At 53.1% G+C, this 23,061-nt stretch overlaps 1 protein-coding gene across 11 annotated transcripts in view; it reads left to right on the top strand.

Moving 5' to 3' along the window:
- Tcf7 (transcription factor 7, T cell specific) overlaps positions 1-23,061 on the top strand; it is a 36,857-nt gene that overhangs the window by 5,674 nt on the left and 8,122 nt on the right. For 4 of the 11 annotated variants that reach the window (XM_030245766.1, XM_030245769.1, XM_030245775.1 and 1 more), the window contains 8 exons: positions 16,086-16,197; positions 17,089-17,179; positions 18,765-18,857; positions 19,907-20,026; positions 20,599-20,761; positions 20,863-20,970; positions 21,404-21,452; positions 22,539-22,611. In XM_030245766.1, coding sequence (XP_030101626.1) covers positions 16,086-16,197; positions 17,089-17,179; positions 18,765-18,857; positions 19,907-20,026; positions 20,599-20,761; positions 20,863-20,970; positions 21,404-21,452; positions 22,539-22,611 — 809 coding nt within the window. Of the gene's footprint in view, positions 1-943; positions 2,894-16,085; positions 16,198-17,088; positions 17,180-18,764; positions 18,858-19,906; positions 20,027-20,598; positions 20,762-20,862; positions 20,971-21,403; positions 21,453-22,538; positions 22,612-23,061 lie in introns of those variants that run through there. The other 7 variants (XM_030245770.1, NM_001313981.1, NM_009331.4 and 4 more) reach the window with 4 other exon arrangements.

Raw genomic sequence — 23,061 nt, 5'->3', positions numbered from 1 at the left:
ACAGCTTCAGTGCTGAGGCTCCCCATCTTCTCCCCCTCGAAGTAGCCAGCATCATGTGTTGTGTGTAATTTTTAAAACACATAAGCTCTTTCTCAAGAGCTCTACTCGAGCTCCCTCAACCTCTCCCAGCTAGCTCCACCAAGCCACCAGTGACCGTCCCCGGCTGTGCCTTTTCTCCTGCCCACCTTAGTCACCATGGATGGAAATCACCAGACAGCCTTCATATTTTAAAACTAGCCAGATAACTCAATGGCTGGGTGAAGACTATCCTGCCCCATCCTCTTTGACCTGCACCCACGGTGGAGGCTACAAACTGTAGGTGCCCCAGACCTATGTGTTGGCCGCTTCCTCCACTCCACCGCCTCTCTCCTCCCTCTGGTCCCTTCCCTTCCTCCTGTGACCCAGAAGTCCCACTTTTTCCCCTTTGCCCAGCGATTGGCTTCCACCTCCTTTATTGACACAATCAAGAACCAATTAGGGAATCAATACCTCCCCCTACAACCCTGTCCTTCTGGGTCTTGCCCCTACAAGATCCCCCTCTTACTTCAGACTTCAGCACCTGTGTCCTTAGCTCTTCACGTGAATACCACCTCATTGCTCAGTCAGGGCCTACTGCAGGCGGCTGCTCTAGGGGTCTCCTGGTCTTCCTCAGGCCTTGGCTGCCACGCTAACCCTAGCAGCTCATCAGACCAAGGCAGCGGGTGCTGCTGTCCCCGGGCACTTACTGAACCTTTCTTTTAACATCTCCTTTCCCTTCTGGACTATGGACTAGCAAGCACCCTTCTAGAAGCAGAAGGTGGATTCACAGCTTTGCCAGAGAGGTGCGGGCAGTTGGTGAGGGTGTGCATTGGCCATTGCTGGTCTTGGCTCATGGGCCTTCAGATGGCTTCCCATAAAGATGGCTGTGCTTCTACTGTGGGCCAGAGTGGTCTGAACGTCTGAATCCTGCAGGTATAGGGTCCAGGCTACCAGGCTATTACCTGGCTTGTGCCCTGTCCCGGGGGGGTCTTTGAGTCAGATGTGTTATTCTTAAAAATCACCCACCCCATGCCCACAACCACAAAGGTTTAGTCTATACAAAGCCCTTATAGTGAATGTGAGGAAATCAGGTTTTGTAAAGATAACGGAAATCTCGTGTCTGTGGCCACTGAGCCATCTGCGGACCTTTTCCTGGCACTGCCCCCCCACCCCCCAGAGGCTCCCAGTATGTAGGGCTTTGAAAAAGTGCAGCCCAGGCAGCACCCACAGATCTCCTTCCAGTTTTTTACCTTGGCGTCTGTTTGGGTGGTTTTCCTGGATACAGCATCCAGAGTAATTCCGAGCCCAGGTATTGGTGCAGCCTCAGGTCACTCACTGGGTTTTGAGCCTATGACTGTTCCCCAGCTGGTTCAGAGCCGACTCCTGTGGGATATTTGTCTGTGTTGCTCTCCACTCAGTGGGTGGGCAGGGGGACTTGAAGTTCCTGGGCACTGCATTTCTCTGAAGCCTGGGAGGGCTGTGAGGGGCTGGTGTAGCATTCGGACTGTCTGCTGCCACTCCTCTGTTCCCAGCTAGGAATCTCTGAGGGTGGCTTTCACTTCGCTGCTGTTGGCAGGTTCAGAATCCTGCCTTTCAGACTCCTGCTTAGAGCTGGGCCTTCCAGCTTCACCCTGCCCAGGGCCAGGGAGGACAGCTACAGCTGCAGATCTGCTTTGACTCCTTTGGAAGGACAGGATGAGCTAGCTCACTGGGGCAGAGACTGTTCTCAGGCTCCAAGGTCAGCACAAAGCCCTGAAGGTTGCTGGGGCCACTAGGACCCAGTGTTCTGTCCCAGCTCAGCCGGTTGCTCTGAGCCATGGGTTTGGGTAGTCACAGGAGGGCGTACGGTGGTGGTGGTGGGGTGCTCTCTGCAGAGACCACAACCCTCTCCTGCTCCTGAATACAGCAGGGTTGAGTTGAACCATAAAGCATTCTAGGGGTGCCAGTTCAAAGTCATTTATAACTGCCGAGGTTAGATTAGGCCCAGAGCCTGCAGGGTAGGGGTAGTGGTAGGGGTAGGGTTAGGTGAAGGGGTTAGTTGCCGTCCCTGCGAACCTCCGCAGCTCTGCTGTGGTCCCAGAGCTATAGTCACACCCCCTCACACCTTGTGACTGTTGTTTCCTGCCACTGTGTACAAACAAGGCTGTGTTGGAGGAAACAGGTGTCTTATCAGGTCACAGGAGCGTCACCACCCCCCAACCGTACAGTGCTCAGATTCTTGAGGAAAACCCTTCTGCCTCTGCAGGTGGGGATGGACGGGGAAGCCAGGTGGGGAGGATCCTGCTTTAGCGTGAAGAGGAAAAGCATTTAGTCTGGAAGGTACATCCTCTGCCGTAGATACGCTGCTTCCCAGCTGGATAGCCCTGGGAACGTCACCCACCACCTCTGAGAGCAAAGATAGGAGGGCTCTGCTCTTTGGGGGATGAGACATGTGAAGTCTGAAGTTGAGCAGAAACTACACTGGAGGCCTGGGACTAGGACAGGCTGCTGTGGACCCTTGTACCTCAGGCTGGGCTGGGGTCCCCCAGGCAGCCACCATCCCCTAGGAACAGTGCCTGCTAGAACCTTGACTCCACACTCTGTATTTTTGAGTCACATGAATGGGAGGTTATCACTGCCCACCAGAGTTCAGTCCTTGGAAAGACAAAGAGCTGTTCCCCGAGAGCCCCAGCTCTTCTCCAGCGTGCTGCTCAGCTGGATCAAATGCATACGGGTGAAAGGCTGCGGGGGCAGCTGCTGAGGCTTCCTGAAAGAAGAGGCGTCCGCAGGGGCGAGTGGGAGGACGTCCTGGGTGGGGCGCAGCAGAGCAGCGGAGAGAGGCCTAGGTGGCTCTCGCATCACCGGGACAGACCGCACCCTGGGGTCCTTGAGGAAGGTGAGATGAGGCAGGGGCAGTGCTGCCAGGAAAGGGTCTGACATGTGACCTTGAGAGCCAGGGCCTCACTGATTCCAGAGCCGGGGAGGGGTGGGTGATCACATGCGTTGGGTTGGCAGCCTTGGCAGGGCAGGGCGGTGCCCACCACAGATGGTTTGGGTTGGACATGGAGGCGGAGGACCGTGGCAGACAGAGCTGGCAGCTGGGGCAGGGTGGACGCTGGGAGTGGCATGGTGATTGGAGGAATGTGAACAGACCGTGGAAAGGGTGAGCTCTGGGCAGAGAGAAATGAGGGGCCAAGGTAAGGCCAGAGGACCTCCAAGGTGGGCACTGCTGTCATTCACACCATTGGTGAGCCAGTCAAGGTGGAGAAGGACGTCTGGTCAGAGTCCATCTAGCAAGGCTCAGAGGGCCCAGGGTTATGGAGGTATGGTCTCTGCTGCCTTTCTTCAGTTGTGGCCTCTCCTCACACACTGTCTCTAGTGGTGCACGCTTTTAATCCCAGGGATTGGGAGGCAGAGGCAGGAGGATGGATGTGAGTTGAAGGCCAGCCTGGTCTACAGAGTTCTGGGACAGCCAAGACTTAATAATCCAACCTCAAAAAGTGCAAAGCAAAACAAAACAGAAAACAGAAACCAAAAACCCACAACTGCAAACCACCTAAAAACAAACAAAAAACAGTCTCTAAAGAGATGATGTTAGGCTGGGGGGTGTAGCTCAGTTGGTAGGACCTAGTCGGCAGGCACAAAGCCCTGCCTGGGGTTAATCCCTGAGTTCAAGGCCAGCTTGGGGCTACATTAGACCCTGTCTCAAAAACAGTTACAAACGTGGTTTGAGTAGTTGGCCTCAGACTGAAAACCTGTCTTTAGCCCGGGTGGGCCCATCATCTGTTGTGTAGTGTACTCTTTGCTTGTTTTTGGTGGTAGTGGGGCTTGAGCTATATCCACAGGCGCTCCTTTCTTTCCACACTCACTTGGTGAAGTCATGTGGAAGGGCAGTGCTCTTAACTGCTGCATCATCTTTCAACTTGAACCTACCCTGTGGCACCTGCAGCTCTTGAGCACCTCTTGTTTCAGCCTCCTAAGTAGTAGGGACTACAGGCTTGTGCGACCAAAGCTTAATAGGGTTTGCTCTTGTCAGAGGTTTGTACCCATCGACTGCCGCTGCTCCATTTGGTACCCAGGCCCTCAGGCTGGAGGACGTCTGTTACTTGTTGGGGGCCTTTGCCTCAGCAGAGCTGGGAAGGGTGTGAGCTTGGGTCCTTCCTGCCAGAAGGCTGCTCTTGTGGCCTGTCCCACCCATGGAGACTGCCTCCCTGGACTGCACCCAGATTCTGCCTTAGAGCCAGAGCCAACCGGGTGACACAGCCTTCCCTCGAGGCCCTGACTCTACAGCCAGAACTCCCTGGAGATCAGAGGAAGCAGACACGCTGTCAAATAAATACGCTTCCTCCTCAACCCCTCTCCCCCCATTAAAACAGCCGCCTCCCTCTCCAAGGACAGGGAAGCTGTCTGGGCCCCACACTGTCTGTCTGCTTCCAGATGACGTGTGTATAGCAGAGACTCCAGGCCTGGGTGGGCAGGTCCAGGCCCTAGGGAACAGTGGGTGTGGGCTCAGGATGTTCATGGGGAGGTTGCCCAAACCCCACTAAGTGTGAGCAGGCCTGGGGGCCAATGGTGGTACATCACTGCCTTCAAGCAGGCTTTCCTGTAAGGGCAGCGGGTTGTGGTGGCCTGTCGACCTCTCTGGGTCTCAGTATCTTCTCGTCAATGGGTGGGAATCCTGGCCCCTGCAGGATTCTTGAGGTTCAGATAGGGATACATTGGAAAGGTCTGTTAATAACGTGGGATTTGCTGGCCATCGCAAGGACCAGCCTCACTATTAGGTAGTAGGGGCCATGGAGAGGGAAGGACAGGTGATGGGAACCCAAAATGGAGACGCTGAGTAACTCTGACTTGTCTCTGGTGTCAGGGGCCCAGCCTCCTGGCCTGCTGGGCCACCATCTGAAACGCATTACTGATGCTTTGTAAACTCCCATCATTCAGCCACATGAAAGCCTCAGACCTAAAAATAGCTGCTCCCAGAGGACGCCCCGCACTGGTGGGGCTCAGCTGACCTCTGCACACAAACCCTCCTCCATGCCACCTCCTTTGCCCAGCAGTCCCCAATGGCAGGCTGCACATACCCACCCACCCACCCACCCACCGTGGGCAGCCACTGCCTGAGGCTGCTGTATCTAGACACGCTCTTCCTCTGCTGGCCAAGGCTTCAGGCCCAAGGCCTTACCTGAGGCGGACTGTCTGGAACAGGGGAAAGAAAGACTGCTGGAGGGTATGGTGCAGACCCTTCCCTAGGCTTGTCCTGGCCCAGAATCTGTGGGAGGCCCCATGAGCAGCAAGTGGAACCATCAAGGGCACTGAGACCCAGCCTAACACTGACCTGATCACTGGCTAGTGTGGCACAGGACAGTCACTGGCTGAGGCGCTGGGAAGGGTGGGCCTGTGTGATGCTGGGCTGGGTGGAGAGCTAGCAGAAGGGCCTCAGGCTGACTCCTTCCCCTGCTCTCTGTGGGTTCCCTCTCCCTATGGTCTCTGTGACCAACTGCAAGCCACTCTTTTCTCTAAAAATAAACATGCTTATGGGATTGGGGGAAGCTTTGTAACTATCAAAGGAAATAATAGGGTGTTTAAGAAAATTACATTGCGTTTTAAATAACCAGCATGAAAGTCATTAAGTTTGAAGTTTCACTCAGATCAGATGGCTCTGTGGCCTCCCGGTGGCCAGGCAGGCAGAGGGTGGGTGGGCCTCTGATGCTTCGAGGCAGCCTGTGGGAAGCAGTGGGGGCTTTGCCAGGCATGGCTGGACACTTGGGGTGTGCTGGTTGCGGTAGCCACCCCAGGGCGTGATGGGAGGCTTTGAAGCAGTGTGCGGCCCTGGGAGCTGCCTGCTGTGGTGGGCAGCCCTGTGGGTGGGGTTGTAGGGAACAGATGAAGTAGGGAGATCCAAGACCAAAAGGTTGGTGGCTACATCAGCTGAAGCATGAAGAGACCGTAGTAGCTCTGATCAGAAATGGATGGGAGAAGAGAGTCGGCTGTATCTGTTCCTTTTAGTATGGGAATTTCGGTACTGACACTCAGTAGGTGCTCAGAAAACAGAAACATCTAATGAGTCTAGATGTAGCTTCCTTTATTTTATTTTTTAAAGATTTTATTTATTTATTTATTATATGTAAGTACACTGTAGCTGTCTTCAGATCTCATTATGGGTGGTTGTGAGCCACCATGTGGTTGCTGGGATTTGAACTAAGGACCTCCAGAAGATCAGACAGTGCTCTTAACCGCTGAGCCATCTCACCAGTCCCTGTAGCTTCCTTTATGACAGAACTAAAAAAAGAAAGAAAGAGATAGAGAGAGAGAAAGAGAAGAAAAGAGAAGAGAAAAGGAAAGAAAAGAAAAAAAGAGGGCTGGTGAGATGGCTCAGTAGGCAAGAGCACCTGACTGCTCTTCTGAAGGTCCGAAGTTCAAATCCCAGCAACCACATGGTGGCTCACAACCATCCGTAATGAGATCTGACTCCCTCTTCTGGTCTGAAGACAGCTCAGTGTACTTATATACAATAAAAATAAACAAATCTTTTTTAAAAAAAAAAAAAGAAAAGAAAAAAAGAAACCTGTAGGTTCCAAGTCCTTGCCTGGCTTGCTGGAAGCCTCCCTAGGTTTGGTTCAGTTCCTGGCACCACATAACCTGGGTAGAGTGGAAGATACCTCTGATCCTAGACAAGAGGATCAGACATTCAGGGTCATCCTCTACTATGAAGTGAGTTCAAGGCCAAGGCTACACAAGGCCCTGTTTTGTTTTGTTGTTTTGTTGGTCATGTATATTTGCAACCACAGTGCCAGGGAGGCAGACACAGACTGACCCTGGAGCGCTCTAGCCAGCCAGACTCTCTGGGCAGCTCTGGCTTTATTGAGAGAGACCCTGTCTCAGAAAATAGAAAACAAGGAAATCTTTGACCTCTGGCTGCCATATACATGCATACATTTGTGCACACAGGCACATATATATAAGCACGTGTGCACGCGCGCGCGCACACACACACACACACACACACACACAGCGAGTTCTATCATTGCTAGGGAAACTGAGGCTGAGAGAGGTAGTTGGTGGTCAGGATTTGGATGTGGCTCTTCCCCTGCTGTCCGAGCTCCCTGCTGCATGGCTCCCTTGGTTCTAAAACGTGAGGGATAGGGCCAGTGCTGGCTGTGGAGCTGCGTGGCTCTCCTCTGACCCCAAGAAGAGACTAGGGCTCAGCCTGCACTCCAGGCTCTGGGCCTGAGCTGGCTTTCTCCCTGCACACCTGGCATGGTCTGTCCTCCCAGGGTGAAGAGGGCTGCACTTCATGATTGAGAGACATGAGTCCATGTCTCCCTCCCCAACCCCCCAAGAAAATGTCAACAAGAAACAGTTTGTAAATGACCTTTAAGGTTGAGCCAGGTTTGGTGTGTGGCAGAAGATGGTTAGAAATTATCTGCTGTGGAGTTTTCTTTGCCAGCTTGGTCCTCACTTAGCCCAAAGTCTGCTGCCTGGCCTCTCTGGCTTGAAGTTTCCGAGGCTCCGAGTCCTTAGGAAAAGCTGGGCAAAGGAGATGGTGAGCAATCCAAGGCCTGGGTGTGACACCTATGAACAAACTTCTTGAGAGCCAGAGCCTCCTGCCAGCCTCATGGGGACATTTTGAGGACAATGTTTTTTAACTGTCCCTTGTGGTTACTGCAGGCCAGAGAGGAGTTCAGAAGCCTGGCCTGATTGTGAGCAGGCAATGGTCCAAAGGACTTTGAGGACCGGCATTCCCAACTTGGCACGGAGTTGGCTTTCCTGAAAAGCCTTTGTCTAGGGACAGGGCTTGCTTTTGTCGTTTCATTCTCTTTTTGATCTTAAGTACAAAAAGAATATTAGCAAACACTCACCTAGGCCTCGACATGTCCCACTAGCTCATGGGCATTTTATAGACACGAAGTGTGGACACCAAGAGACTTGCCCTGAGCAAGTGTTGGAGGGGTGACTTGAACCCACCTCCTTCACAGTGCCCTGCCTCTCTGTAGGCAGCATTCCTGGGACAGACAGCCGGGTGCTTTTGGCTCCCCCATGCTTCTGCCTCCATGCTGTTGGGTAGGGGCGCTTCCTACAGGTGAGCTGTAGTGCAGTTTTACATGAGCCCCTAGCTCAGCTTCCAGAGGGGCTTCAGCTCAGACCCTGTGGCGGTTGGAATGGCACAGCCCTACCTCTGCTTATTATACTGGGCGTAGGGGCTATGGCAGCACTCCAGGGCTGGGAGCCTGCTTCTAGCAACTTCTTTCTGCTCCTTGTCTTGTGACCTTGTGGATGAAATGGCTGGATTGAGTCTACACAGAGCTCCTGGGCCTTAACCCAAAGGAGCTTCAAGGGTCAGACCAGAAGGAGCAGCCTTGTGTGGCCTCCAGGCAAAACTGTCTTCTTGAGGCAGGCTAGGCAGCCCAGGTGACTTGGGGGCCCCATGCTGTCCTTCATGGACTAAACTGGGACAAGAGGTCTTCAGGTCTCTCTTCCCCACATTCTTACTACTGCCCACCATCTTCCCGTCGTCTTCTTCTGAGCTCCACAGGCTACACAGTCAAGACCCTGTCTCAGAAGCAGCCAGTGAGATTGATTTGCAGAGGGCTCCCAGCATAAGTGCTGCCCGTGAGCTCTGGCCAAGAGCGCGAGGGCTGGACTCAGATCCAGACCGGTCACTGCTGGCCGTAAGACTTGAGTGGCTCACCAGAATGTTCTGTGCTTCACCATCCTCATCTGTAGAATCTTTGTGCACAACACAGTGTCTTGTGAAGACCGGTAGAAGTCTGGCACAAGGTGGAACTCTGTAGACTGCTGAACACACAGCCAGCCATTGCTGGACTGGCAGAGACCACCAGCTTCAAGTCTGTACCTTGCTTCCTTCCTATTCTGGGCCCTGCATCTCTACAAAGCCTCCAGCTGTGCCCCCAGGGCCCAAACCTGCTGACATGCCTCCCTCTCCCCATTGCTAGGCCCAGACAGCATTGAGGCGAGGCCGAGGCGGCATCCATGGTGGGAGGAGCAAAGCTACTGCCTGGGCTTGGGGCTTGCCCAGCCCTGCACTGCTTGCAGACTCCCCAGACAGGGTGTTTGTAGTGCTAGCTAGCAGCTCAGCTGCAGCAGCTCCCGGAAGCTTACATTTTCCTCTAAAAACATCCTGTCCTGAGGGGCGTTTACCTCAAAGAGGAGGAAGGAAAACACAAGCAGACAAATGCATAGAACCCACAAGAGGCCATGGGCAAGGCCACTCAGCTTATGAGGGTTCAGCTGAGTCTAATGGTGCCGCTCTGTTGGGCAGAGAAACCACAGGTTTGCCAAGGCTGCATGCAGGGACTCTGGTCCTCACCTCCAGTGAGGCAGGTCCATTATCTGATGTTGGGGCCAGGAGGCTAGTGGACTAGCCACATGCTGTCAGCAGGTTCTGCAACCATGGCAACCTTGTTGCCAACAGGTGGCTCTAAAGTCTCCTCTTGGTCTAGGGTGTGGCCCAGCTGTCCCCCAGCCCTCTCAGCTCTGCTGGTTCTAAGGCCATGGCCCTGGTTCTGTAGTAGGTATCTGGCACAGGGTGTTGGTGAGACACTTACAGGTTGTCATGCCTTGGGCAGTAGAACCTGCGGCCAGAGCTGGGAACTAAAGGAGCACAGCCTGCTCCTCTCAGCCAGTCTGAAGTATGCCTGCAGAAGAGGGTCTGTGGAAACGTGCAGGTCCAGCTCTGGTCGACGTCATTTGCAGGACCCCCCTGCAAACTGGGACGCTCACTCTCATGGGCTCAGGCACTGGCGAGCATTCCACTCAGGAGCTAGTCAGACTCCCAAGCACACACAAGTTGCTGCTGCTGACGATGACTGGGTGTGGAGATAAGATGTGAGCACTGAGGAAACTGTTGCAGGGGCTACCACTGGACTGTTTTGGGGCACTTAGCTGAGGATGAAGTCAGCCTGCAGTGTCCCCAGATGAGGCTTGGGCTTCTGTCTGTGTGTACCTTTTCTAATTAGAGCAAAACGCCATCTGAACTAGTGGCAGGTCTGATTGTGACTATGGTCATTGTCATTCTCAGAGTGCCTCAGGTGGTTAGGGTGTAGAAAGGAGAAAAGGAAGGGGCTCGGATGCCAGATGGACCCCTGACCCTAAAGTGGTCCCAGTTTCTGTATGCTGCCATAACACTAGATGAAGCCCCAGACTTCCCCAGGGCAGCAAGTCTCTTTGAACGTGTGCAAACCACGTGTGCAGGTTGGTTTCATCTGCACCACTTTCAGAGAACCAACCTGGGTCCTAGATTTAGTTCAGTGACAAAAATGAAAGGCATAGTCCCAGAACACAGGGAGGAGAGAAGGTGGGTGAAGACACAAGAAGGTACCAGCCATGTGTAGAGAGTCGAAAAGTTCTCTGAGGGCTGGAGAGATGGCTCAGCGGTTAAGAGCACTGGCTGCTCTTTTGAAGGTCCTGAGTTCAAATCCAACCAGCCACTTGGTGGTTCAAGACCAACTGTAATGAGATCTGACGCTCTTCTGGTGTGTCTGAAGATGGCTACAGTGTACTCACATACAATAAATAAATCTTTTTTTTTTTTTTTTTTTTTTTTGGTTTTTCGAGACAGGGTTTCTCTGTGTAGCCCTGGCTGTCCTGGAACTCACTTTGTAGACCAGGCTGGCCTTGAAAAGGAAGGAAGGAAGAAGGAAAGAAAGGGAAAGAAAAGAAAAGAAAAGAAAAGAAAAGAAAAGAAAAGAAAAGGTCTCCCAGAAGCAGTCTCCTCGATATGAGGCAGGAAAGAGCACTCCAGTTTTTGGTGGCTGGTACGAAGAGTGAGAAAAGGAAAGTTTAGAGGGGTGTGGCTAGCCAGCATCCTTGATGACAAGGATCCTTGAAGGGTCCCCAAGGCTCTGTGCTGTAGATGTCATTCTCTCCTCACAGAGCCTCGCTTCAGTGCCTGCCTCAGATGGTCCCTAGGGGCCACTCCCAGCTCTGTAATAGGAGCTGGAGACAGCCCCCTCTCCTGAGGGACAGTGGAGAGTGTAGTGGGATGTGCAGGAATTTGGGGCACCAAGGGTTTCCCAGACCTTGTGAGTGCAAAGCCTGGAGAGGCAGCGATGCCCAGCTCTCTAGGATGCTCAGGCAGTTGCGTGCCAAGCTGGCTGACCCTTATTTAGGTTAGAGGTGGTCATAGGTCTGTGTGGGAGCCAGCATGATAAGGAGCAGTAGGAGCTGTGGAGTCTCTCGGGGGTGGGAAGAGGCATTGAGACAGAGATCTGGGTGTTTAGGCAGACAGGAGCATGCCCAGGGTGGGCACAGAGATATGCTAGGGCCTCAGGGGGCATATACCAGCTTTCACTGTCAGGTTGGTTTCTGGCGACTCCTTTTAGAGCCAGGGGAACATGGGCTCAGCACAGTGTATGTAAGCTAGCCAGGTTGAAGGGAGAGATTGGTACAGCCTCCTTTGTCCCCCAGCCTCTCACTCTGTCCATGGTAATCACAGGTCTTTGCACTGTAGCTATTAGCAGCTGAGCTCTGGCTGTGACCTTATGCTTCAGTTTCCTTCCCTGCCAGTGGTGATAGCCACTGTGCCTGCATGGTACGTCTGCTTGAAGCGGTGTGTCTGGTGCTCAGAACTGCGCCTGCCGGGAGGGAGGGCAACATTCAGTTATTAGCAGGTGCTGCTTGTAGCCTCAGACATTCTTTGCCTGACACAAGCTAGGAACTCGGGGACACATCCTGATACTTGTTTGCTTATGGGTCCTAGGTGTTTGGGGACGCTTCTTTTGGCTCTGCCTCTGCCACAGGGCTTTCTTGAGAGGATCTGTTCTTCTACCCCCATCAAGCTTGAGGCCAGAGGAAATAGCAACTTTCTTCGCTGGGAAAGTGTTGTGGGGCTCAAGAGCTTGGGGGTTTTCAGAGTCAACCGTCAGAGGCAAGGGAGTTTCTCTGCTAGTGGTGACAGGGGCTCTCAGAGAGCTCTCAGCCTGTGAGCAGACCGCTGCGGTCTGCAGGGAAAATGCCGACTGTGTTTATTTTTTACCTGAACCTGCAGGAAGTGGGAGGCTAGGGACAGCCTAGCTGGGCCCAAGCTCAGCTCTGAAACAGAGACCTGCTCAGGGCTCCCCGTTTCTACTCTGCACAGCCTTGCCCGGAGATGATAGCCAGGCTAGGTTTCAGAAGATCCCTTTGGGACAGTAGCCGCGGGTGGGTGTGGGAGAGTCTGGGATATGCCAGCAGCAGGAAGGACCTCCTTGTTGGGGGGTGGGGGGTGGGGAGCTGGTCACCAGGTGGCCAGCAGGCTAGATAGGTCCTGGCAGGAATAGCAGGGTAGCTGCAGGCATCCCTGAGTCCTGGACCTGTCCTGGAGTGCCCCAGGCAGGTGGGAGCAGCTGCCAGGGCTCCAGCAAGGCGAGGAGTGGGGACGTGGAGTGGCTGATGCGGCAGAAGCACTAAGTGCAGTTGGGTCTCTACCTGCTGTATGCAGGTTTATGTCCCACTGCGTCCTTCCCCTAGTAAGGAGATGAGGGATTCTGCTGTTGAGGTGCTCAGTGCCTGGTGGGAACAGTTAACCCAGACCTGCCTCCTTCCCTTGGAGGCTAGGGACAGTCACCTGAAGGCAGATGAGGGAGGAGGGCTCAAGTCCCTGAACTTTCGGTGCAGGCACCAAGCCCTAGGCAACCCCACCCTGTTGTCTGGGAAGTCTGGCGCTGAGACAGTCTTGTACTGAAGCCCTGGAGCGGGACGTTCTGCTGGCCTAAGGGGGCAAGGAGCCTTGTGGCAGACGGTTCCCCCTGGCTAGCAGCAGGGCGAGGAGGCAGACTATGTGAGCTTGGGAAGAACTAGCCAGGACCTCTAGCTGCTGCTGGGTTCTGTGCCCCACCCAGTACTTCTGTGGTCTGTCTGCAGACTTCTGATTAATAAGGCTTTCCCCCCAAAACCAGGAAACACAGGTAGGCAGTACAGGCCCATCATCCCCAGGACCCCCAACTGCTACACACACACACACACACACACACACACACAGAGAGAGAGAGAGAGAGAGAGAGAGAGAGAGAGAGAGAGAGAGAGAAAGAAGGCAGGAGTCACACACAAACAAACACTGTAGGCAGGAGTTGTAAGCTGAGCTGGTTTTCTGAGGCGTCTTCAGGCCAGCCGGAGCTGCACTGTACCCTGGGGCTCAGGAGGCAAAGCTGGGCTTGGGGGCTTTAGGCAGTATGAGGGGTGCAGTGCGGTGAGGTCCGAGTTGCCACCAGGCTGCTTGCTACCTGCCACTGTCTTGGAATCTGTGAGGATGAAAAAGACCTTAAAGATTGTCAGGAAGCTTCCTGTCATAAAGGGCCTTAGCAGGTGCTCCTCAAAATTAGGACAAAGCTTGGTTTAAGACTGATAGGTGGGAGCCAGGCGGTGGTGGTTCACGCCTTTAGTCCCAGCACTAGGCAGAGGCAGGCGGATTTCTGAGTTCAAGGCCAGCCTGGTCTTACAGAGTGAGTTTCAGGACAGCCAGGACTATACAGAGAGACCCTGTCTTGAAAAACAAACAAACAAAAGACTGATAGGTGGGCAGGTTGTCACTCGATCCCAGGAGTTGAGAGAGGCTGCCCAGGATCTTGGCGTGCCAGGACCAGGAAATGGTCAGCACGCCTGGAGCTTCCAGGCTCCCTTCACACCATCGTATACCTCAAAACTTAACCAGTGGGACTCCTGGACACTGTAGGTGATGCTGTCGCTAGGGAGCTGGGGGTGGTCACACAGCTCTCACCAGGTAAGGAGACAGCCAGGGTGGCTTTAAGCAGTGGTGTGATCTCTGTGTCTGCTGGAACCTGGCTAGAATGCAGCTCTCTGCTCTAAAATGGCTCAGTGCTCCAGGTGAGAGTGGTGGCTCAGCCTGGTTGAGAAGGAGATAGGAAGTGGTTAGAGTTTAGACTTTGAAGGCGGACCATTAGAATCCGCTGAGAAACTGGACATGGCGTCAATGTCAGGAACCACTTGAATGTTGTCTGCTCTGAACTGTCGTTCAATTAATGGAAGAATGGAGCTGCCGGTAACTGAGGAAGTCCACAGCACACCGCAGAGTCGAAGGCTGTGATTTGAGGAAGGATACAGCTCAGTAGTAGAACACTTATGTGAGTGTCCAGCTTGGAGACATTTTAGGCCTGGAGTTGAGTAGGTATTTGGAGAGTAGAGTTCCTGGCAAAATGTGGTGTCAGGTAAGCATTGTAATATGTAATACACACCTTTAATTCTGGCACTCAAGGGGCAGAAACAGGCAGATCTCTGTTGGAGGCTCACCTGATTTTGATCTACAGAGTGACTTTCAGGACAGCCAGGGTTACATAGAAAGCAGCAGTCTCAGAAAAAAAGAAAAGAGAGTGTGGGGTCAGGAGATAGATACTGTTCTCTTTCTTGTTCAGATTGTATTTGTAATTGTGTGTGTGTGTGTGTGTGTGTGTGTGTGTTGTGGAGGCTGTCACATTTCCTGCAGCTCTAGTTACAGGCTGACATGTGCGTATAACCAGCCTCCAGCCTGAAGATGTTACAGCTGTACCCATGTGGATGGGAGAATCGACTCCAGGACTAAAGGAAGAGTGGCCTCTAAGGCTGGAGGGAAGTGAAGCAATTGGGTATTCTGAAAGTCATGTGACGGAACCTGGTTTCAAGGAAGAGAGGAGGAATCCGTTTCTTACGAGAGCACAGGGTTGGGGACATGGTGACTGACCTTGGCATTTTGGAAGTCATTGAGGATGCTAACAGGTCTTTTTGGGGCAAGAGACAGGCTAGGCCGAGGGGAGACTGAGAGCTGAGATCTGGAGTCACTGAACGAGGCTGGACCTACTAAGGGTTCTGTGGAGGGAAGAGTCATGAGGTGGTAGGTGGGAGACAGATCACAGACAGAGAGACAACAGCCTGTTTGTGCACTAGTGGCATGTGCCTGACATGTGTCCATGCATCTCACAGTTAGTCTCTCCTCCCATAGTGGACAGACATACTATGTAGCTCTGGATGCTGCTGGCTTGGAACTATGCAGACCAAGCTGGCCTTGAATTCAGAGATGCACTTGCCTCTGCCTCCTGAGCCTGGGATTTAAGGGGAGCACCAACATGTCCAGCTTCAGACGTCAACTCTTGTTATTTAAGACGTGGTGGCCTGAGATAGCCCAAGACTTGAGGGGAAGGTGCAGCTGCCTGCTGGAGGTAGGAATGCAGGGAACGATGGTAGGCCGGGATGTCTGTGGTCTACTAGAGCTGTGCCCAGCTAGAGGCCTCATGCCCACCCAGCTCTCCCTCTGGCTTTACCCCGGAGCCGCAGTAGCCTGGATCTGTGCTAGGCCATTGCCTTCCAGAAGACACCCGCAATCTGAGGGTTGTTCCGCGAAATGCCTGCAGCCAACTCGTCTGCTTTATTTCTCCTAGGCGTCCTCTTTACTGTCTTGTTCCAAGATGTCTCATTTCTTCCCTTTTTGCCGTGGTGAGCAGTCACTCAGTCCTGTGTGCTCTCAGCCAACAGCGTTTCAACAGACAAGTTTGTCTGGGTGGAAGCTGAGCCCCTGTTGTAGATATCCACAGACCTCTGGCCTGCAAGGGCATGCACACCAGGCCTGGCAGCGACTCCTTGTGGCTGAGCTGGGAGCTCTCTCGGCCTGCTGAGTCATCTCTTGACATAGAACCATTTGACTGTGAAAAGTAAGAGTCTTGCAGTGCTAAGGAAACCAGAAGAATGATATCTGGACAGACTGTCCCTGGAGGGAGCCAGGTACCTCCTGACCTCACCCAAGTCAGGGGTCAAAGAAGGTTCCTGCTCCGAGCCACACATGCTGTGGGAGCTCAGGTGGGACAGTCTGGGAGCTGTGGAAGGAAAAGGCTGCAGACAGCCATTGGGCTTCCTAGAAAGGAGGTGAGGGAGGGCTTCCAGACAGGAGAGACACCCAGTGGGACTGCATAGTCAATCTGCAAGATTGGGAGGCAGGAAAACAGTGCCACAGGACACGAGGAGTATAGAGTGCCCTCTTCCCATAAGCTTGTGATGTTTGGCTGCTAGGATGACCACAGAGCTTCCTGAAGTTCTGCATGCCCCTACCTTTGCATCCCCCTGCCCCAGAACACTCCATGTTCACCAGACTTCTGGTCATTTTCCAGCATAACAAGCCCGGCCAGCCTCCACATGGCGTCCCCCAGCTTTCTCCACTCTACGAACATTTCAGCAGTCCACACCCCACCCCTGCACCAGCGGACATCAGCCAGAAGCAAGGTATGGGCCAAGGATGGGAGAATGCCATTGAGGTGGGAACTTAGGGTCCAAGCTCCTGGCTTCTGAAGCCACATAGGCTGGCCTGCATTTTATAACAGACAAAGCTGGGACTTTGCAAACCCAGTGCCCAAGGAAAAGGTCAGAAAGGTACCAGGTGGAGAAGGCAGAGCCAAGAGGATTGGAAGTTTGAAGCCAGCCTGGGCTACACAAGAGTTCCAGACAAGCCTGGGCTACAAAACAAGATCCTGCCCTGGAGGGTTTTTTTAAAAAGTCAGAAAGGCACAAGCCTGAGGGCAGAGGAGGAAGAACCAATCAGAACGTGAGGCTGCTGGCTCTGCACTGCTGCAGCTGTAAACCTCATGGCCTTTCCCCCTAGTGAGAAAATGGAAAGTGGTGGTGGTGATGGCTGATTCACCTCAGCCTCAGCCAAAGTCATTCTGAAATCCACCATTATCAGCTGTGGGAAACCTGCTGACTCAACCCTGGGGCTGGGTGGAACCCTGCCTCCTCAGGTCAGGTTCTTCTAGGCTAGGGGCTGCCTTCTACCCAAAGAGCCAGGCAAGAGTCCTAAGCAGAGGCTCCCGAGGCCGAACAGCAGTGCATCAGGAGCCAGTGAGGCTTGACCGCTCAGTCCTTCCTTCCGAAGCTTTGCCTCTGTCCAGGCAGTGTCCTAAGGCAAGTCACTCAGCACCTCTGTCCTTGCTTTCTTTGTTTGTCAGAAGGGCATTGTTTCTACCCTAGGGTGGTTCTAAACAAACCAGCTGATATCTGGGCCTCTAGTAAAAGGAAGCGGGGGACATTAGAGGCCTCTATAGAAGGTGCAGATAGTCACTATTCCAACCTCCCACCCAGGTCAGGGTAACGTGCTTACTTTGCCCCTTTCCACTACAGGAGTTCACAGGCCGCTGCAGACCCCCGATCTCTCTGGATTTTATTCTCTGACCTCAGGCAGCATGGGACAGCTCCCCCATACTGTGAGCTGGTAAGTGTGGGCCCAGAGAAAAAGGGGCACTGTACCTGCCCTTCCGTGCTCCTCCTCTACCCAGCTCGTTGAGACCCGAGCTGCCAGCTCTGTGGCCAGCAGCTTTTGCCTTACCTAGCTCTGAGCTAGCCAGCGATCCTTGCGACTGTGAGCATTCCCCTGGGAGCTTGACATACTTCCTTTAGGGAGGTAGGAATGCTGGCTGCTGGTCTCAGCCCTATGCAGTTAATTCTCCAGGTGAGGAGGCTCAGCTGGACCTGTGCAGGGTGGGAGTGTAAACCACCACCAACGGAGAGGCTCCTGCTGCTCACAGCTGCCTGCTAGGCAGGCAGGTAACTCCCTGGTGTCCTGTGTGTTGCCAGTCCGTCCCAGCCTTGGTGGAGCTCTATGAAGAATGGTCCTTCCTGGTCTCTGGTGCTTGCTTGAGCCATACTTGTGACCAACCTACTGGAAGGGTCTACTAAGGCTGGACCAGGCCTATTGGCCAGAGTCTGTTCTCAGCTGGAATTGGGTCTCAACAGGCCACTGGCCTGCCTTTTGCTCACTGGCCACAGTGTGTCCTGAGCAGGTCTCTAACCAGCAGCAGGAAAGACGGTCTTCCCAAGAAGGCAGTGAAGGGCAGACCTTCAGCCTGGGCCTACCTGCCCTGTTCTACCTGCTTCTTATCCATGATCAGCACACTCCTCCATTTCCAGATTGTACATGTGCTGCCGAAGCAAGCACCTTCCAGAATGTTTGGGACAAGAGTTCTGTTCTGAGTACAAGTCAGCCTATCCCAGTAGCAAGGTGGGACTCAGCGTTCAGCCTAATGGTGCCAGGCCAGTGCTCTGAACAGGCAACTGTTTGGACAGCCTATTAGGCCTTAGGCCTGCAGCTCCAAAGACCAGGAAATCCGAGCCAACTGAGCCCCCAGAGAAAGGTAGCTCTATGCTCTTAGCTGCTGCCAGGTGAGACGTGGAGCATTCTCACTCTGCACTGAGCGAGCCCTGTATGTGCTGGCAAGGAATGTGTGTGCCAGAGAAACTCTGCTGGAGCTGATTGTGACTTTAGATCTCTGCTCTTTCAAAGCAAAGTCTACCCAGTGGACAAACAGGCAAGAAGCCAGGAGTTAGGATGCACTGTTAACACTGTCTTGGTTTGGAACTGTAGGAGCCCAGAGAGACACCTCATCTACTTGGGTCCCCTGGGCTTTTGAGTTGAAGTAGGGGCTGTGAAGAGATGGCTCAGCAGTTAAAGAGAACTGGCTGTTCTTCTAGAGGACCTAGGGTTTGGTTCCTAGCACCCATGTGGTGGAGTCAGTCCCTTCTTCGGAGCTCCTGGATACCAGACATGCATGTGGTGCACAGACGTACATGCAGGCCAAACATTCATGCACATTAGAAAATGGTAAAACTTAAGAGCTGGAGCAATTGGGACCGAAGAGCAATCCAGGCAGTGCAGTAGAAAGCATACAGATCTCACTTCTGAGAGAAGGCTGCCAGGTGCATGCAGCACTATGTCCGAGTCCCACCACACAAGGTGCAGACGTCCTTCCTCATGTCTGGCTAGCAGTCAGACGGCTAACAGCTGTCTCTCCCAACCACAGGCCCAGTCCTCCTCTCTACCCCCTGTCCCCTTCCTGCGGATATAGACAGCACTTCCCTGCCCCCACTGCAGCCCCTGGCGCCCCCTATCCCAGGTGAGTCCCCATCCCTGCAGCCAGGCTCCTGCTTCCTGTTGCCCAGGCTTCAATGCCCACACAGGGCTGTGTTCAGGACAGTGCTTACCCTGTGTTAGTTGTCTGTCCATCTGTCTGTCTGTAACTTTGGAGTCCCATGCTGTTCTGTGCCTGAGGATTCAACTAGAAGTCTCAGCCTAAGACACTGGGCAGAGCATCCCAGAGCAGCCAAGACAGCAATGTGTATGTGGTTAATTCAGCTCTACTGCTCACCCTTGCTAGGGCATCCTTTGAGCTCTGCCCAAGCCAAGGCAGTACCTTTTAGATAGTGCTGTCTCCTAGGGCATGCCTGCTCAGGATTCTTAGATCTCTGCAAGCAGCAAAGGACAGAGTAGTCTCCACACACTCGCAGGGAAGAGGGGTTGGGGGTGAGGATGTATATATGTGCCCCTTCCTTTAGCTCATTAGTGACAGACATAGCACTAGACATGTCATGATTAGGAGTTAGAGATACAGGAACAGCAGCAGAATGGGTCAGCTGGGCTAAAGACAAGCCTTAAGGAGACTCCAATAGGCATGATGGGTCAGAGAGGATTGTGGGTAGCGACTCCTGAAAAAGGTAAACCGAGAAGCTGGAGCTGGCTGGGGGATGGGGAGATGATTGTGACAGGGAAGTAGGAAATTGGGGAGGAATGTAGTAGGGGTGCAGGAAGCAGGCTGAGTTTTATTCCATTGTGTATAGCAGGAGAACTTGAGCTGGGGTGAGCCAGAAGCAGTCTTTTAAAAGTCAGTCTGTTGTGAGAGGGGAGCATGGAGGACTGCTGTGGAGAGCAAACAGGTCCATGGGTAGCTTATGAAGCTCCAAGCTTGTTCATAGGGGCAGGATTAATAACCATCTGAGTAACACATGCGAGTCTTCTGCAGTGTCCGTGCATACATATGTGTGTACCTGTGTCCAGACCAATGAGTATAAAGTATCTGTCAGCTGTGTCCTCTGTGCAGGGATCTCCATGTGTGTTCAAAGTCTAGCCCAAATTTCTGGTTTAGTGTTGCTCTCATCCTGCTTTCAGGTTCACCCACCCATCCTTGATGCTGGGATCTGGTGTACCTGGACACCCAGCAGCCATCCCTCACCCGGCCATTGTGCCCTCCTCAGGGAAGCAGGAGCTGCAGCCATATGATAGAAACCTGTGAGTTAATACAGAGGCTGAGGGGAAGGGACTAGAAGGTGTGTGAGCCGGGCAGGTGAACAGAGTGGATTGGTCATCCAGGACATACATGCCTCCCACGGGGTCCAAGGTCCCCTTCCTGGCACCTCAAAGGACTGCCTGCAGGGCTCTGGCCAGCTGTTCTGTGGCTCTGGCTTTGTAATCTTCAAAAGCAGGAGTGAGTGGGTGGGGAAGGATCAGGAGTCCAGAAGTCTCTGTGTGCTTTTCCCACTTGGCTGTGGTACTCTTGAAAGGAACAGTTGCTCTCTGCTCACTCATGTGAGGCAATTAGAAAACTCTACTACATGAAGAGTGGCAAAGCCGGCCTTTAGTTCCAGCACTTGGAAGGCAGAGGCAGGCAGATCTCTGGGTTCAGCGCTAGCCTGTTTTACATAGTGAGTTCCAGGATGGCCAAGGATACACAGAGAAGCCCTGTCTCCAAAGAACTAAAGTGGTGGTGGCATTAGGTTATATTCACTGCTGGGGGCCGGGGTTGGGGAGGATGGGGGGAGGGGGCTACTTTCCAAGTACTGTAATATGGTTGTGCACCTCAGGAAAACACAGGCAGAACCCAAGGCAGAGAAGGAGGCTAAGAAGCCAGTCATCAAGAAACCCCTCAATGCGTTCATGCTTTACATGAAGGAGATGAGAGCCAAGGTCATTGCTGAGTGCACACTCAAGGAGAGCGCTGCCATCAACCAGATCCTGGGTCGCAGGGTGAGGCCATTGGCATCTGGGCTGAGGGATTGCCCCCACACCTTTTCACCCCAGCTTTCTCATTTCCTGATGCATCCCATCTGCCCGCTTCCCTGTTGCAGTGGCATGCACTATCTCGAGAAGAGCAGGCCAAGTACTATGAACTGGCCCGCAAGGAAAGGCAGCTGCACATGCAGCTATACCCGGGCTGGTCCGCGCGGGATAACTACGTAAGTGGCTGGCAATATACCATGGGGCGGGGACCCTGAAATATCATACCCAAGGCAACCACCTCAACACAGGAAGGGGAATTTACCTCCACAATATAGGCAAAGTAACACAGAAAGCCCAAGACCCCCCTTGACTATATCAGAAGAAAGCTTAAGCAACTTCCCTTAAAGATGGTTCTCCCCTCCAGAATGCATTCAGTTATAGAACTGTTGCTCAGTATTTAGTGTGGCCATGTGAGAAGGGGAAGGAAGGGGCCTGGAAATCCCTCCTTGAATGGGAGAGAGAGGGAGGAACCCCTAATCATACCCTGTCTACTGTAGCCCAACAAGAACTAAAGTCAAGAAAGAGGAGTCCCAAAGTAGGAGAGGTCTATATCCTAGAAGCAGTAGGCTGCAGATAACCCAGAACCAACCGTCTCTTTTGTCCCTGCAGGGAAAGAAGAAGAGGCGGTCAAGGGAAAAACATCAAGAATCCACCACAGGTGAGGGCTTGCTTCAGTAATATAGAGGTTCCTCTCCACATTCCTCTTTCAAGAGCAGCCCTGCTCTGGCGCAGAGGGTGGGGTGGAACTCTCAGCCACAACGTTTCAGTGCCTGAGCCCTCTGGAAACAAATCTGCATCTCTTAAATCTAATTCCATGCTAGTAACAGCTTAACTGTAGGAATGGACCAGCAGGAGCACACGACATACCCCGTGCCACCTTTGCCAGCCCCGCTCCCAGCTCGGTTCCACGAGAACAGCTAGTGAGGAACTGATCATAAAGTTCTGTGTCTAAACTGGAAATGTTAGCCAGGACCCAGTAGTAATCACACAGCCTGCTGACAGGTACCAAGTGATTTCTCCATCACCAGTTCCCATTTCTCATGGCAGTGCACAGTGCTGCAGGGAGCCCAGAGAGCCCGTCCTGCTAGAGGCCTTATCTTGTCCCAGCTCAGATGATTTAGATGACAGACTGTGATGGACATTCTCAGCTACGTTGCTCCCATACAGAAAAGCTGGAGCCTAGGACTGGGACAGGACAGGAAAGAATTTCCTAGGCCTTTCTCTGAGGATAGAGCAGGTCTTTATTTCTGTCTATAAGTGTGGAACATTAGGTAAAACTAGGCCATATATACCTTTAGCCTTATTAGGAACGTGGGCCAGAGGGAGATGGGACATTCTCAAGGAAACTGCATAAAACATGGTAGTTGGGGGTAGAAGACAGCCCCAACATAGAAAATGTAGAAGCCCTAAAGGCCCTGTGTACAGTTCCGGAACCCCCATGCTAGAAGGATGATCAGGCAAGGGAAAGGGAGGGCAGCGTGAAGAGCACCCCACACTCTGTCACTCTTCCCACTGACTCTTTTGCCCAACTGGGTGACTGCCTTTTCTCATCCCTTGCTCTGGGTCCTAAGGCTTCCCCTGGGTCTGGCTCTGCCATGGGAAGTCCACTCTGCCTGTGGGGGCTATGGGGTGTCTATAACTGGCTAACACTGATGTTACCTCTTCTTTCTGGGCCCTGTTCTGCCCTGCTGCCTGCCTGCTCGCCCTCTGCCCTGTTCTGCCCCTCTGGCATGGGTGTGAGCAGACCCTGGCTCGCCTAAGAAATGTCGTGCTCGCTTTGGCCTCAACCAGCAGACGGATTGGTGTGGTCCGTGCAGGTGGGTTTGTCCCCACCGTCATCCTCCCTTTGCTTCAAGCTGCTTCCCTTATTGCACATGTTCTGCTGGGTCTGCAGCCCTTCCTTTGTCCCTCAGTCCCCTAAGCAAGCCCTGTAGAGAAGGAAACCCATGGCTCCTAAGAATACAACTGAATTTTGAGCACAGCTTGTGAAGGAGATGACTGGTCAAGGTGAGACAAGTAGCCAGGGGGAGACATACATAAGCAAACGTGGGTCTGGTAACAAGATAACCAAACCATTACCTCAGGAGACAGATCTGTCACACTTCGGTAGCTGAGGCCCCTACTCCTAGCTCCAACGTGATTAAGTCCCACAACCCTCATTTTTTAAAAATAGAATTCCTGCTTGAGAGATACAAGGTGATAGTATCAGAGACTCCTGGAAATAGTCTGATCACCAGTGTGTGATCACTTGTCACCTTAGCTCTGGT

This window comes from Mus musculus, chromosome 11 (genome assembly GCF_000001635.26).
Source record: "Mus musculus strain C57BL/6J chromosome 11, GRCm38.p6 C57BL/6J".
Lineage (NCBI taxonomy): Eukaryota > Metazoa > Chordata > Mammalia > Rodentia > Muridae > Mus > Mus musculus.
This window is presented reverse-complemented; position numbering and strand designations above follow the sequence as displayed.